The 17,562-nt window shown below is 37.6% G+C and overlaps 1 protein-coding gene across 2 annotated transcripts; it reads right to left on the bottom strand.

Annotated features, from left to right (window-relative positions):
- Window positions 1-3,255: 3,255 nt before the first annotated feature.
- On the bottom strand, window positions 3,256-17,256 carry LOC109242765 (protein TONNEAU 1a-like). Of its 2 annotated transcripts, XM_019409612.1 has the most exons (9): window positions 17,018-17,256; window positions 15,527-15,659; window positions 8,624-8,712; window positions 8,409-8,531; window positions 7,103-7,236; window positions 6,972-6,997; window positions 6,738-6,894; window positions 4,727-4,863; window positions 3,256-3,543 (listed from the first exon to the last, which is right to left on the bottom strand). In XM_019409612.1, exons 1-8 carry the CDS (start codon window positions 17,102-17,104, stop codon window positions 4,770-4,772), a joined length of 843 nt encoding a protein of 280 aa, XP_019265157.1. In that variant the 5' UTR covers window positions 17,105-17,256; the 3' UTR covers window positions 3,256-3,543; window positions 4,727-4,769. The 2 variants fall into 2 exon arrangements, with proteins under 2 accessions (XP_019265157.1, XP_019265159.1); XM_019409614.1 differs by lacking the exon at window positions 4,727-4,863 and having other exon boundaries at window positions 17,018-17,255.
- Between the last annotated feature and the right edge of the window lie 306 nt (window positions 17,257-17,562).

Below are 17,562 nucleotides of genomic sequence, written 5' to 3' on the forward strand. Positions count from 1 at the left end.
TAGTTTCATATAGTTTCTATTTGTGGTATGAAGTTATTTTGGCTAGATTCGAGCCGTTCGGAGTTGGATAATCGAGGGAAAGGCCTACTAGTGGATTGAATTAGCGTGAATCGAGATAAGTGTTTTGCCTAACTTTATGTGGGGAAATTTACCCCTTATGATTGGTGTTGTTTGTGATAACTGTGATGTGTAAAAGTCGTGCACACAAGGTGACGAGTATGTGCACGGGCTAAATGTGAAAAATTTACCGGTTTGGCTATGTAGATTCCTTTCATGCCTTAATTGAGTTACCTTAACATGTTATAGTCATCATTTCTAGTCTATCTCCACATGCTCTACTTGTCTTATTTCTTACTTGTTAATTTGCCCTACATGTTTATTTGAAGTTGCTGTTGTTTCCTCTATTTCTTATTCATTATTTAACCATGAATTCTTTACTTGAAGTCGTTATTCTTGGAATATCTTGTTGATGAAACCAGTATTGAGTTATAAAGGTCGTGATTCACATTGAGGCAAAGTGTTAAGTTGTGAAATATTAATTTGTTGAGTTATTCACTTCCAGTTATTATTGTTGAGACTCTTGTGTACATTATGGTTGAGCCATGAGCTCTTTATTGTGAAAACACTATTATTGTTGATTTCTTTGGCAAGTTGTGATATTGGGAACTTCAGGTGCAATTTGTGATATGTTGTGATATTGATATGCATGCGGTGGTATAAGATTTTGGGGTTGAAACGCATGCGGTGAGATAAGGTGGACTTGATACGCGTGGCTCGTATGGGAACTACTAGAAGCCACGAGGTGTGATAAGGTGGGCTAAAATGCGGAATGCTATTTCGGGAAAATGATTTTCAAAACTAAATGCAAGGCTCCCGCGGTGATATAAGAAAAGATTGTGATTTATCCTTGTGATTTGAGACTACAAGGCGGAACCTCGGTAGTGACTCTTGTTGGTATTTCTCTATTGCTTCCCTTGTGTTTGGTTATTGTGTTTCCTTAGCATATCATTCCTTATTTTCTTCGTGTTGCATTATTTGCTTTAGTTCCGTGTAGCTAAGCTTGATATGTTATTGTTGCTTCAATTTCATTGCTATCATTACTACACGGTCATACACTTGTACAGTTTTTCTTATTTATTCCAGTTGGGCCTTGACCTGGCTTCGTCACTACTCTACTGGAGTTAGGCTTGGCACTTACTGGGAACCGTTGTGGCTCATGCTACGCTTTTGCACATCTTTTTGTGCAGATCCAGGTTCCTCCTATCAGCCCAGGCATTAGCGAGAGCTTAGCTGCGGAGACTTCAAGGTATACCTGCCGGCGTCCGCAGGCCTCGAAGTCCCCCTCTACCTAGACTATTTTATTTCCCTATCCTCTTATAGACATTGATGTATAGGGCTATTCAGTACTACTATTTAGAGCTTGTGACTTGTATTCGCCGGGTTTTGGGAAGTTGTATATACTGAGTTGCAGAGTTACTTTATATTAAACTGTTGAGTATTTGAGAATTATTTGTCGTTTCAGTTATATTCCGCATATTTCGTTAGGCTTACCTAATCTTAGATAATATATGTTATCACAACATCCTACGGAAGGGAATTGGGGCCGTAACAGGGGCAAAATACCCCTCTCCGCTAACAGCCATTTCACGTGGAAAAGAGTTATGCACGTGAAAAATTATCGGAAACTCAATTATCTCCTTGCCGTATTTGGGTCAACTTTACTCCTTTACTATTTTATTTGAAGCAATTTTACCCTTTGACAATTCGAATATAAGCAATTTTAGCCTCCGAAAATTTTCTTCTCATTTTTTATCCTTATTTTTTGTTGGTTTTATTTGGAAAAATAAGCAGGTAATGAAAATATTAAAAGCTATTGGATTCACATTAGTTGTCCTCTCTAGCCTTATTTTTTTTTTTAAATTAATATTTGGGTGTTAAATTTTATGTTGTTATACGTGAAATTTGATCTTCTGATTTCATCCAAAAACTGATGTGATTTTCTCTAAAAAAAAAATATCCATCTTTGTTCTATGTGCACAACATATTTAGCTAGCGTTTGGACATGAATTTGGTTGAAACTTGAAAAAAGAATTTTTGAAGTTGTGTTGAAAAATAATTTTTGGACGTGTTGTATTTTGACATGCATTTTATTTGAAAAAGAAATTGAAGTTTTATGAGTAAAAAAAGTCACCCAAAAACTGCCTTAAATCAGTTTTTGGGAACTTGAAAAAAAAAAATTAATTTTTTTTAAAGACTGATCATATTTCATGAATAAACAATGCTTTCAAAAAAATTGAATAAAGTAATCAAAATCTGTGGTCAAACGGGGACTTATTGTATTTACTTATAAAGAATTTATTTTTATTATCATCACTATTACTATGTTCTTTTATTCATTTTTTTCATCCTTCCTTTTTTTTCTGCCACTATTCACCAACCACTCGAATTTGGCATTTTATTTTTCAAATTTTAGTTTTTCAACTTTCTTTAGTTCCTTACAATTTCAAGGTTCTTCTTTGTAACTTGATTGTTTTCAAAGTTGACTTAATTTATTATCTAATTTTTGAAGTTTTAAACTTATACATAATGTCTTTGGATTTGATGTAATAAACTTGTTGTTTAGCATTATCTTTTAAAACTATATTTAAAATATTATTACTTTTTTGCAAAAACGTATTCGCCGGTTATTATGAAGTTTTGAATGAAGAATTTTTCTCACGCACATTGTGCGAGAAAACTCAATAGTTTGGTATTATCTTCCGCTTTCTTTCGAAACATCAACGAGGATAAAATTACGCATTTTTGAATAGTAGAAGGATACAATTGCTCCAAATTAATTAGTAGAGGGATAAATTAGCCCAAATGAGGAAAACAAATAATTGAGTTTCTGATGATTTTCCTGTGGCATCGACATTAGATGGCCGTTAGCGGAGATGGGTATTTTGGGACCTTTAGGGAATAGTGGGATTTTTTATTTATTTTTTTAGAATTTAACGTCCTAATATTTTTACATTGTTACAATTCCACACAAATTTCACAATAAAAAAGTGAATCCATTAAAACAAAGACTACGTATAACATTTCTTCCACTATTACTAATAAAATATACATGTCAACCTATAACATTTCAAACCACATGACCTGCCAAATACCTTTCATTTAAAACGAAAGAAAGCAGTTCACAATGTTATAGAGGCTCATATTTAACCACGAGAACCAGCTTGCAGTAATCACTTGAGCCACTCAAACCAAAAGTAACCCTCGTAAATGAACAAATAGCATAAAGACTAAACGAATGAACTTAGCTTACAAATAGGGATAATTAAATGAGAATAAGGGCCAAAAAAGGAAGGAAAAAGAAAAGCTCATACCAATTTAATATACAGTAGTATTTCAATCATAAGAAACATCGCTGCCCGTCACACAAAATAGCATTTCAATGGTTTATGATAACATCAATTCTCAGATTTAGAGATCTGGAGAACATTTCGCTACACCTATTCTACCCTGCCATCTTCCTCGGACATGCCATCCCCTCCATGCCTGTAAACAAATTTAGTACAAAGTTGAGATATGACTGCATTTTCTAGACAGTACGACCAATCTAAAGTGCAATAGAACTGAGTTTTCAACACAATTCTTCAGCGGGATAACAAGAACATAAAGACTCGAGCAAAAGGAATAACTAGAATACATATGGTTTTTTCACATAAATGCAACCGCTCATCAGCTGTTGTAGGTCATCACTAATTACTATATTCTTGGTTACTTTGCCCTCGTCTTGTATAACACAAACTTGATGTAGTAGTGTGGGAGTACTTCCCCAGGCGCAGTGATTTCATTGATGCCAAAGCATATTTTTTTTAAAAAAAGGTCTCCTCTTTCTCTTACTAGACAGATGAAAACCTTTCCGCCTATTATCCAGTTTGACATGGTATGTCAGTGAGTCCGTCTTTAGATGATTATCATTTTATTTATTTTGATAAAGTATCTTTAAATATATATGAAAATGGAGCTTTCATGTATAATCATCACAGCTAGAAGAATAGTAACAGCCCAAGTCCTGCTCATTCTCAAATTTGTAGGATTCTGTTAGTTCATTCCTGAAAACTGATGCCATAACTTAGTTTAGAAAGGGGCTACAAATATATGCTGATTTTTTTTTATAACCGTGGTGTCCGGGCCAGCTTGCGTGCACCTCGACTAATTCCACGGTATACTTGTTATCTCCTACCATCAGCAGGTACCAGATAACTCTGTCCACCAAGGCTAGACATATGGGAAGAAATCACCTAATGTTTTCGCCTGAGACATGGTTCTTAACCCACTTCATTGACCACTAGGCCACACCCTTGGGTGCAACAAATATATGCTGAAATTAGTCTATTGATATGTGATAAGGTAGGTAAAATTTCAATCCTCCAGCTGATGGAAGTCTAGCAAGGGTGCCCGGAAATTGGTACTCCCTCTGTTCCAATTTATGTGAACCTGTTTGACTGGGCACGGAGTTTAAGAAAAAATAAAGACTTTTGGAATTTGTGATCTTAAACAACTCAAAAAGGGGTCCACACTATTTGTGTAGTTATAAAAGCTTCTTACTAAGGGTAGAATTGAGATTTTAAGCTAAATTGTTTCCAAATTTAGAAAGGGTTCATTCTTTTTGGAACGAACCAAAAAGGAAATAGATTCACATAAACTGGAACGGAGGGAGTAGTTCTGTACATACATCACCAGTGAACAAGAATCCATCATCGACCAACAGGTCTTCATCAGATTATGAACGCTTGCTGTCTGCTGAAGTTTGATTTTTCCACCCCAAATTTGACCTTCTCTGACCAAAGAAGAGCTAGAGCTACAGACCAACTTTTACCGTACCATCAAAACGATTAGCTCGCTCTTATTAAGTTAAGAACCATAGTGCTGCAATAAGACACTTTTCTTTTTTGAGCAAGTATAAGACTTATAAACTCAACACAAGCACTCAAAAACCTAATTACCTCTTAAATATGACCTGATTGTTCACATGAAAAGCAGCTATTTCAACATGTTGCCCGCGGAAAGATAGAACACATAAAATGAGCTCATTTCTTTGTAGAAAAGTATGACACCTAACTATAGCTGGATGTTTCTTCTACAGTCCATCCTTTTGCACACAACGGGCTTACCTTCCATTCCCCAGCCAACAACCCAGCTTTGGTCAAACACCCAACTTTGAACCATGGATATTATGGCCCACTTCATTGTGTTTCAGGGGGTGATTTTTAAAAATAGCCAGATTTACAACTGGTCGTTCAAAAATAGCTCAATTTCAAAAGTAATCGAAATTTAGCCACTTTTTATGTAAAGAGAAATCTGAGCGAAAACACTGTTCAAAACCCGGAAAATAATCCAGTATATTATGGTGGAGTTCCAGCATAAGTATACTTGAACTCCAGCATATTATACTGGAGTTCCAGGATAGTATGCTGGAACTCCAGCATAATATGATGGAGTTCCAGCATAAATACACTAGAACTCCAGCATAATATACTGGAGTTCCAGCAAGTATAATGGTCCAGTATAATATACTGGAGTTTGGAGCACCAGTGCTCCAGTCTCCAGTATATTATACTGGAGCCAGCAAAGTATACCGATCCAGCATAATATGCTGGAGTTCATACACAAGTGCACCGAACTCCAGTATACTATGCTGGACCGGTCTCTATTGCAGCAAAACGGTGGCTATTTTTCATTGACTTGGTAAACACTGGCTATTTTTGATTGACCAGTCCGAAAATTGGCTATACCGTGAAATTTTAACTGTTTCAGGAAGTTAATTGAGCCCAAAAAAAAGAGAGGAAAAGAAGCCTATTTATTCCCTGACTACGTTTGCTTGTGTGAGAACACTATGAAAGCTTTTACCCTTGTCTTCTTTCATTATGCATAACTTTTCAATGTCCTGGTGGCCTGTTGGAAACATAAAAAGGACACTTTCTTTTGTTTAGTCAAAACGAAGTGGTACTTTTCTGTTAACCATAATGCATGTTTAACAATTTGTTTTTGGTAAGTTATAAAAGTTAAAAGTAATGCATTTTTAACAATTAAGTAACTTCAAAAGTAAGAATATCCAGTTTATAAATAATAATCTGATCTAGAACTTTACAAAATAATAATCTCTACTTAAAAGGATCTTCACCAAATTTGACCTATTTTAGTCATCAGACAAACTTCTCATGCGTGCACATTAGAATATATACTCTTTCCATGTTTTGTCGGAATTGGCACTAGTATCTGTTCCTTAATTCAGATAGTCCTCTTTCTTAATTCATAGTTAAGTTTTTATCGCATTCAACATTACAATAAATTTGGCACCTGCTTTGGTGCAATTTTTGTTCAGACAATTCAACACATTTAAATAGAGAGTTCTCTATAAGTAGCATAAAAACATAAAATCCACACTTGATAGGAAGCATGGGTAATATTATCCTCAGCCCACCAGCCCAAAGGTACTGTCTAGTCTAGTTTTGCTACAAAATGACATCTATGCAATTAACACCTGCCTTAGTGGAAAAAATAAGGTTGTCATTATTTTAACCTTAGCGACCAGCCACAAGTGATGTATCTTATAGAAGCCACATCTAAAACTAAATAAACCATCCAGGACTAACATTCACCAAAGCTGATAACTTCCACACCATCCAACAGAAGTTACATCAAAACCAAATTAGAAAAATGACATCTAGTTCTCATACACTTACCGCCAGGAAGTGGTAAGATTCCGAGCTTTTCTGTCCAACTGAAGGTTTTCCAAGGCAGATGAAGCACGAATTACATCTTCTGCAAGTTCATCGTTGTCATATCTCCAATTGTATTCATCCTTCCTGTACCCAGATACTGACGAACCTGCTCTTCTATCTAACCATCTCAACCATATGAAAAAGGTTACGCATTTATCCAGGAATTAATACAAATAAAGCGGGTGGACTACTTACCAGATGACTGGGCAGCAGGACCTGGCCTGTGGCATGAGATGTTCCCAAGTCAAAATCTTAAATCAAAATAGAAAAATAACTAAATAAATTAACACAACAGAAGATACTATACTAGTGTCTTAAATGTAAACCTTCCCAATGGAGGTAAGCCCCCGGCAACTGAAGATGAAGAAGGCCTCCTCATGTTCCTTGTTTCTACATTGGAAAGAGATTCAGCATCTGGTGTTGTCAATCTCCTCCCACCACCCCTTCCTTGAGATAAGTTCTGCAAAATAGATTTTAAAAGCTTGACCTTAAAGCTAATTCCTACTAGATAGACTTAAATATTTACCATAGTCAATTTGAATGCAGGAAAATGTAAACTGCAAATGCTATAACCATCAACTAATGGAACTGCATAAACATTTAAAGCCACTAACTGAACCTGGAATGGGAGACTGTTAACCACAACAAAAGGCAATGAAGATCCCAAAACCACAACAATAATCAATTTCTACCAGTACAAGTTAGATTTATTAACATTGACACACTTGTGTACACTTGAATTTTTAAAATCAGCAATACCCAAAGCGTAGAAAGCTTTTTAGTAAGGCAATCGCATGCGAGCAAGGTTAAAGGTTCAAATACAAGCCCCTGGTATTGATAGCACAAGTGGACATACTCATGAGACAATGACAAGAAAGAAGTGCTCAAAGCAGAACAAAGAAACAAATCGTGCTGAACAAAATTAAGCTTAGTGTCTTCATTATCCTATTGGTCAGTATCACTAGTAAATCATGAGATCTGTCCCAATTGGGTCACACTTTAATGCTGTATGACCAGCTATTTGGCAACATGGCAACTTCATAATATTTATTTTCATCCTCCTATGATTTGCTTTATGAGATGTCTGCCACAAATTCTGTTATGTAGAAACCTTTTGAATTGAACCCTTTTATATGTCGTTTCCAGAATATATACTCGGATTATGACTCTACATGTTTCCTGGCTGGCAACCTGCACCACCACCCCCCACCCCCCCACCCCACCCACCCCGCGCCAGATCACAATTGGTCATCGCTCTGCATTTGTAAACAATTTATCAATCTACAGAAAAAAATACAAGGAAATTTTGAATACCACATGGCGAGACCGCGAGAGGCCCACAACTGCATTGGGATGTTGAGACAATTAGTCTTAATAAACTGGAATACATCTCCATTACTGAATTCGTCTTTCTCAACTTTTTATTGTTTTCAAGGATGATAATATTGTGTCCCAACATACACGTTCCTAGCTTAGGGTTACAAGTTTTAATCTCCCACTTTCCTTTTCTTTATTTTTTTTACTGTTTTTTTTTTGGTAGTTCTAACATAAACATAAAACGTCAATAGTACCATAAGCAAATGATGGATATATATGTGCAGAAGTTAACTAATATAAGCAGTTTTATCGAACCTCGTATTTCAAAAATCCTTCGAGAACATCCAAAAGCAATGGACCACTATCCCCATTCCTGTTAAGATCATATCCATTCTTGCTGCTAAATTCTTTTAGCTCTGATTTCCAAGAATCCTTTGGCTGCAAACAAGTGAACTTTTGTAAATTGAAGTAATAATTGACAATTTATGCAAGGTGGTTTAAAATCATTAGAGAAAGCTGTATATTATTACCAAATTACACTCTGGCAAATAAACTTTAAGTGTGTGGTTTAATTGAGCCCAGTCAAAATATTCACATATGAGTGCAGTTAGTAGCCTTCCTGCATTCAGAAAAGAAAATAAAACAGGTAACAAGGAATTAGTGAAGGAAAATATGTAATATATTAGCTCTTCTTTAACTACTTGAACACCTATCTCCATGCACTGATTACAGAACTACACGACCTAATGTGGTGAAAGGCACTAACCTACAAGTAATATTGGTGTTACTGTGAAAATATCAGTGTGCTATATAAAAACTCTTAAGTAACTATAGATGTTCTCCACTTTAAGATGATTATGCAAGAGAAATGGTAAGCGAGTGCACAATCTACAACACTGTCATTAATGAAAAAACAAATACAAATTTATCATGATCACTAAAGCATTTGACCAAACAATCAAGTATGTTATCCCCTCATAACTCGTGCAAAAGATGCTAGTGTCTGCATCACAATGAACGAAGAAGTCGATATAGACTTGGGACAGAAATGAGCTAGGGAGATGCTTATGTCCTTTTCTATGACAACTAAAAACCAAAGCAGGGAAAGACATCGTCCAAGGGCCCCGAAAAAAAAAAAAAGGAAAGATAGAATGCACAGATTTACTTATTTATATTTGTTCTTTGTTAGTTTCATTGTATAAATAGTAGTAAATAGCCCTAATCTCATATGTATTAGGAGTAGGACATGTATTATATATATATAGGGCTCATTGTATCATTGTCATAATTAATCAATAATAGATTTTTCTCCCGTGCATTCTCACATGGTATCAGAGCTTCAGTGAGAAAATTATAGTTGTGCGTCATTCCAGCAACTTCCGGGAAGAAAGACCTCATCGCCGTGCAATTTTCCGGCGACTTAAGAGGCTGTCCGTAACAAAATCACTTTCCGTTGGTATTGTGCAAAAACCAACACCACCACAGGGTTCCCAAGGCTCCGGCGACCAAACCCCAGTAAACCCCACCGGAAAACTCCTCTTCACGCGCCCTCAGGCGCCAGAAACTTCCCGGCAGATCCGCCCCACGCGCCGGCGCGTGAACACTGTTCCGGTCAGATTTTAAAAAAGTTTCTTCAGGACAGCTTCATCTCCTTGCAATTCCGAGTCCATTGGTACTATTTCCGACAGATTCCGACAACTTTGGAATTTTCCGGCGAGCTACAGTGATTTTTCCGACGTGAACAGTGATCCCTAGCAATTTTCTGCTTTTTCCGGCACAATATTATAATGGAATTCGTACCTGAAGCCTTTAACTCACAATCCGTTGGATTAATGCAATAAATCCAATCCAGATGGTTTCCTTACCGGATTATATTGAGTTCCTTCAGTACAAAGCACGTAAACAGACATCTTCAGGATTAACCTCCGTTGTTCCAACAAATAGTAGCATGACTGGTGTCTCCCAATCTTCACCTTCTGAGTCTTGGGTCATTGATTCAGGTGCATCTGATCATATTTCTGGTAACAAATCTCTTTTCATTAGTATCTCATATTCCCAATCTCTTCCAACAGTCACAATGGCCAATGGGTCTCAAGCCATGGCAACTGCAATACGTCAAGCAAGTCCACTTCCTTCCTTACCTTTAGACTCAGTTCTTTACGTTCCTGGTAGTCCTTTTAATCTCATAGCCGTTAGTCGCTTAGCCAAATCACTTAAATCTGCTGTTTTATTTCTTGATGACCTTGTTTTTATACAGGAACGCAGTACAGGGCGGATCATTGGTACCGGACGTGAATCAGATGGACTTTATTACCTTATCCTTGCAAAATCACATGGACTCGCATCTTGTCTTCCTCCAATAACTTCTCCCGTTACTGATTCACCAGATTTATAACATAAACGGTTAGGACATCCCAGTTTCTCAAAACTTCAGAAAATGGTACCTGGCTTATCTCACTTGTCCACTCTAGAGTGTGAGTCGTGTCAGCTCGGTAAGCATACCCGCTCCCATTTTTCGGGCGTCTTGACAATCGAGCAGAGTCACCTTTTACTTTAGTCCATTCAGATGTTTGGGGTCCTAGTCGGGTTAGCTCTACCTTAGGATTCCGCTACTTTGTCAGTTTCATTGATGATTATTCCAGGTGCACTTGGATATTTTTGATGAAAAATCGATCTGAGTTGTTTTCTATTTTCCAGACCTTCCATGCTGAAATTCAAAATCAATTTGGGGTTTCTATCCGCACATTTCGTAGTGATAATGCCCTAGAGTATTTGTCTTCCCCATTTCAGCAGTTTATGAACTCCCATGGGATTATTCATCAAACATCTTGTCCGTACACATCCCAACAAAATGGGGTAGCTGAAAGAAAGAATAGACATCTTATTGAAACTGCTCGTACCCTACTCATACAATCTCATGTTCCGCTGCGTTTTTGGGGGGATGCAGTTCTTACATCTTGTTATCTTATTAATCGTATGCCATCTTCAGCTATCCAAAATCAAGTTCCATTCTCTGTCCTGTTTCCTCACTTACCTTTGTTCTCTCTTCCACCCCGTGTCTTTGGGAGTACGTGCTTTGTTCATGACCTTACTCCAGGAAAAGATAAGTTAGCTCCTCGTGCTCTAAGTGCATATTTCTGGGTTACTCGCGAACGCAAAAGGGATATCGATGTTATTCTCCTGACTTTCAGCGATTTCTTATGTCTGCTGATGTTACCTTCTTTGAAACCCAATCATACTTCACAGGTTCCGTTAATCACTTAGAAATTTCCGAGGTGCTACCTGTTCCTTCTTTTGGAGATTCAGTCCCTATCTCCCATTCATCTCCCTCCATAGCTCCACCGCCTACAGTTCCAATTACAGCTCCACCACCTATAGCCTACCAGTGTCACCACCGTCCCAACTATAGATCCAGTGCCACCACCTAGTCCAGTTCCACCAACTATAGCTCCAGTGCCACCACCTAGTCGAGTTCGACCTTCTATAGCTCCACCACTCCTGACTTATCATCGTCGTCCGCCCCCAGCATCAAGCCCAGCTGATTCACGTCCTGCACCTGACCCTGCTAATACTGTGGACTTGTCTCCTCTTAATCAACCGATTGCACTACGAAAAGGTATACGGTCCACACTTAATCCTAATCCTCATTATATCGGTTTAAGTTACCATCGTCTCTCATCATCCCATTGTGCATTTGTGTCATCTTTGTCCTCTGTTTCCATTCCTAAGTCTACAGGTGAAGCACTGTCTCATCCCGGATGGCGACAGGCTATGATTGACGAGATGTCTGCTTTACATACGAGTGGTACTTGGGAGCTTGTTCCTCTTCCTTCAGGTAAATCGACTGTTGGTTGTCGTTGGGTGTATGCAGTCAAAGTTGGTCCAGATGGCCAGGTTGATCGACTTAAGGCTCGTCTTGTTGCCAAAGGATATACTCAGATATTTGGACTCGATTACAGTGATACTTTCTCTCCCGTGGCTAAAATTGCATCAGTCCGCCTTTTTCTATCCATGGCTGCTGTTCGCCATTGGCCTCTCTATCAGTTGGACATTAAGAATGCTTTTCTTCACGGTGACCTTGAGGATGAGGTTTATATGGAGCAACCACCTAGTTTTGTTGCTCAGGGGGAGTCTAGTGGCCTTGTATGTCGGTTGCGCCGGTCCCTCTATGGTCTAAAGCAGTCTCCTCGAGCCTGGTTTGGTAAGTTCAGCACAGTTATTCAGGAGTTTGGCATGACTCGTAGTGAAGCTGATCACTCTGTATTTTATCGACATTCTGTTTCAAATCTCTGTATTTATCTGGTCGTTTATGTTGACGATATTGTTATTACCGGCAATGATCAGGATGGTATTAGTAAGTTGAAGCAACATCTCTTTCAGCACTTTCAGACTAAGGATCTGGGCAGATTAAAGTATTTTCTGGGTATTGAGGTCGCTCAGTCTAGCTCAGGTATTGTGATCTCACAACGGAAGTATGCCTTAGATATTCTTGAGGAGACAGGAATGACAGGTTGTAGACACTCCGATGGATCCGAATTCTAAACTTCTGCCAGGACAGGGGGAGCCTCTTAGCGATCCTGCAAGATATAGGCGGTTGGTTGGTAAATTAAATTACCTCACAGTGACTAGACCTGACATTTCCTTTCCTGTGAGTGTTGTGAGTCAGTTTATGGATTCTCCCTGTGATAGTCATTGGGATGCAATTGTCCGCATTCTTCGATATATAAAATCAGCTCCAGGCAAAGGCTTATTGTTTGAAGATCGAGGCCATGAGCAAATCGTTGGATACTCAGATGCTGATTGGGCAGGATCACCTTCTGATAGACGTTCTACGTCTGGATATTGTGTCTTAGTAGGAGAAAATTTGGTGTCTTGGAAGAGCAAGAAACAGAATGTGGTTGCTCGGTCTAGTGCATAAGCACAATATCGAGCAATGGCTATGGCCACATGTGAGCTAATTTGGATCAAACAGTTGCTCAAGGAGTTGAAATTTGGTGAGATTAGTCAGATGGGACTTGTGTGTGATAATCAAGTTGCTCTTCATATTGCGTCAAATCCAGTGTTCCATGAGAGAACTAAACACATCGAGATTGACTGTCACTTTGTTAGAGAAAAGATACTCTCTGGAGATATTGCTACAAAATTTGTGAAGTCAAATGATCAGCTTGCTGATATTTTCACCAAGTCCCTCACTGGTCCTCGTATTAGTTATATATGTAACAAGCTCGGTACATATGATTTATATGCACCAGCTTGAGGGGGAGTGTTAGCTTCATTGTATAAATAGTAGTAAATAGCCCTAATCCCATATGTATTAGGAGTAGGACATGTATTGTATATATATAAGGCTCATTGTATCATTGTCATAATTAATCAATAATAGATTTTTCTCCCGTGCATTCTCACATTCGTTTACAAGTGCACACCTTTCCCTAACTCAAAATACTAAAGTCAATACACTTGACTCTTTATCACACAAATCTTTTTGTTGTATAAGGTAGAATTAACTATTTATATCCATACTTATCATATACTATTTCATTTAAAGAAAATTGACTATTTATCACAAAGCTCTAGGAATTGACAATATTCAACTTAATAAAATATCAATTGCAAGCAGAATTACTTCAGGTATCCAAAAGAACTAGTCACGTTTTGACTAAAGACATTGATTAAGAGAAGAGATGAATATGTAATTGTTTAATATCAGTCAGAGCACCTTGGGGTGTGACGGGGTGTGACGGGGTGGTCAACGAAGGGTGCAAACTTTTGCGATCAAGGTTCAAATCCCAGCAAAAACAAAAGAAAATGTGATTTCTTCCCATCTACCTAAGCACGGGGGAGAGAGCTACCCGGTATCTATGCTGGTGAGAGGTTGTAGGTACACGCGGATATAACAAAGGCGTGAAAGCTGGCATGAACACCACAGTTATTAAAAGAATTGGTTGGGAACATGAAGGACTATATCTCGACTTTTGTGTTTTTTCTTGTTAACTTTTTGTTGTTGTTATTTAATAGTATAGTTCTATTTATATACAAAAATGAGCACAGAGACAGATGGGGTAAGTGTTATGTTCCAAAATGAGTGCATTAACATATTCAACTTGTGCAACCATGATAAGTTGGTTATCGCCTTATGATGTGGAATCAAAAACCCAACCTTCACGCCAATAAGACTGTAAAGAGACTCAAGAACCATATTCATTCTAAGCCCCATTGCAGATGGAAGATAAAACGCTTATAAGGTTCAAATGGAGGTCACAACAACATGCAAAATTCATGTATATTTAGGTATAACTTTTCCTGATAAATAAAGGGCAGCCCAGTGCACTAAGCTCCCGCGCTGTGCGGGGTCCAAGGAAGGGTCGAACCACAAGGGTCTATTGTACGCAGCCTTACCCTACATTTCTGCAAGAGGCTATTTCCAAAGCTCGAACCCGTGACCTCCTGGTCACATGGCAACAACTTTACCAGTTACGTCAATGCTCCCCTTCGTAACTTTTCCAGATAAATGATTTTTTAATTTTTTTTTTTTTTTGAAAGGGTATCTAGTAGTGATGTCAAAACCAGCACTAAGAAAATGTTGTGATCTAAGAAAGTGTTTTTATCACATCCAAAAGAGAGTTCTTAGATAAACGACACTCTCTATGATTTTCCGAAGGGTTCGAAGAAGGAGCATCTAGTCCTATGCATTTCAAATCTATAGGTCAGATCCTATGCACCCATCTGGTTATACCAAAAAGAATTTTACTTCTATAAAGAAACAAATAGTATATCCATTTAAGACTAATTCGTTTCAAATGACACAGAAGAGATGTTATTCGAATTTTTAAATTCAAAATCTGCTGTCCTTAAATAGTTACATTCAAATGCTTCCAACCAAAGTCCAAAGAAATCCGATGGCTTTCTTCTCAGCTGGTTCTAGATGATTTTTTATAAGGTTCGATGATCTTACTAACCACAAGATACAAACTTCATGTGGCATCAAATTCCAGGTTATAATGTTTCAGGAAAGATTAAAAATCAGAATCATAATTCTTAGAAAGTAACCTGAAAAGAAACATAAATCTTTGGCAACAGAAAGTGTTTTCATCTCCAATTCAGATTTAGGTTGCACTTCAGTTGATCAGGCAGGCAGGTTCTCACATTTAGATTCTAAAAGACTAGTTCAGATATCTAGATTGAACAGTTAAACAGCATACGTATAAGTACATAGAACAAACTCAATCCATCACAATATTTGAGAGTTCCATGGGCACAACAATACTCTGCAGAGTACACACAATACTGAACACTCAGCTTTCAGATATATATAACCGAAGTTTAACAAATTTTCCATAAACAAGTTAGTGGCCGTCCTCCTATACCAAAGAATTTGGCAAGGATTCATAAAGGGTAAAAAACCAAAAAGATTAAAACAAGTAACTGAGAACCTGAAGGGGAATTATGGAGTTGCTTCGCGCGCTCATTGCAGCTACCCAATAGTGCAGGAGGCAAGGCTTCATCCTTCTCGATTGCCCTATCCTCCTCTTCTATCGCCTCGAAGACGCTTGCTCTAAGTTCAGCCTAAGAAATGTAGCCAAGTAAAATATGTAAATACGTTGTGAATCAACCAGGATTGCACTGTATATCAACAAAAGAGAATCTGAAGAAGGATTCACATGTGACATCAATGTTTTATTTCAATAAACAAGATCATCAGGTTTTATTTCCTAATAAATAATTTCTCTTCACCAGAAAAGTACAAAAGATTCTCTATTACTACAAATCAAACATGGTAAAAGAACCAAACATTTGTTTCAGCTTTTTTTCTACTACACTTCCTCTGTCGTGGTAGTAACAAGTAGCTCGCATGAATGAAGGCAAGTCAAACTATTTTCCAGTCTTGTGAGGAAAAAGGCATGGTGGGGAATGAACCTTACACGCCTAGGATACAAGGTAGCAATTCTACCAGTAGGTTACCATTTAATCCTCATTGTCCTGCATATCCCAATCTTTTCTCTAAATGTTTGAGCCTTTAATTAGGTTTAACCCCTTCAAATCCATCAATTCGTACTTGTTCAAGCTAAGTCACCCTAACTGAGCAGCAAAGGCAAAAACACTAATTGATTTCTTCCCATGGGCAGAGTTACCTAGTACCCGTGCTGCTGGGAGTTGGCATATATCCAATGAAATTAGTCAAGGTGCACACAAGCTCGCCCGGACACCACGGTAAAAAATAAAATTAGTCACCCCTAACTGAGCGCAATAATATCCTATTCTTTTGCTTCCAACTTTGGGATTTAGATCCCTCAGTGATTCATTTGTCTGCTGACTAGCCCCAAATAAACCTGAAAGGTAGGATGAGCATCAAAGGAATATGCTCTTTCTAGATAAGTTATGCATAATTTGTCCAACGAAAAATGCAACAAGTGAAGGAAAAAAGTATACATGCTGCAACCTGTCAAAATTCTAATATTTAGCTCCTTGAAGATGCATAAAACAGTTAAGCAATTAAGTTAAACATAAGGTATTCATTTCTACACATTAAATCACTTAAACTATACTTTGCATTACCCAGAGATTTTATAAGCTGGTGACACCTTCTTGTGTGCCTTATACCCTACTTTTTGCAACCAACCAAGTTTAATCTTAAGACTTAAAATTCACAAAGATCCAATTTTTCAATTCCTACTCCCTAGCCAAGAAACAATGGGAATTAGCTATTCGTGACCCCAATTTTCAGAACAGGGAAAATTAAATCTGCAGATATAATGAACCAAGCAATATCTAATTACAGCTTCGTCGGAAAGCCCAAGCCATACCAGAAAAGCAAAATGTACAAAATTTGGAAGCACAAAATACATAACCACTCGATCTGATTGAGAAGAAAATTCACCCAAAAAAAAATGAAAATGCGGAAGAGAAGAATTGTTTGCTCATACTCGGATCTTGGCAAGGACGCCTTTCTTCTCTAGGGTTCGGGTGACGAGGGTTTTGAGGTCCATCATTTCTCTTGTATAATCGTCCATTTTCTACTCTGTGCTGAAGCTAAGAGTTAGAAATGTTTGATGTTTTCAGGTGTAGCGGATGGTTTCTCTTCTCATGGAAGGGCCTCTCCGCTTTGCCTGTGCGATAATGACAGTATTTGGGTCCTTGGATTGTTTTTGAAATGAAATGTTTAATAATGTTGATGACACGTATATAAGTGAAGGTAACAATTGTTACAATTTTGATAAGTACTTCAATTGTTATTCGGAAAATTCGGCCCTTAAGATTTTTGTAAATTAAAACAATTAGATCCTTTATGTTGAGGGTAGCTCTAAATAAATAACAATATTTATAAAAAAAACTTCGAGCGATTTTATATTTGAGATGTTAAAAAAACTTTAATAGCATTGATTGGTTATAATCGTGTGCTATACCGAAGGCTAACACAATGAGTGATGGTAATTTGAACGAAACTTGTGAAACGTCAGCATTTTCAATT

The sequence above is a fragment of the Nicotiana attenuata genome, unplaced genomic scaffold (assembly GCF_001879085.1).
Source record: "Nicotiana attenuata strain UT unplaced genomic scaffold, NIATTr2, whole genome shotgun sequence".
Taxonomy (NCBI): Eukaryota; Viridiplantae; Streptophyta; class Magnoliopsida; order Solanales; family Solanaceae; genus Nicotiana; species Nicotiana attenuata.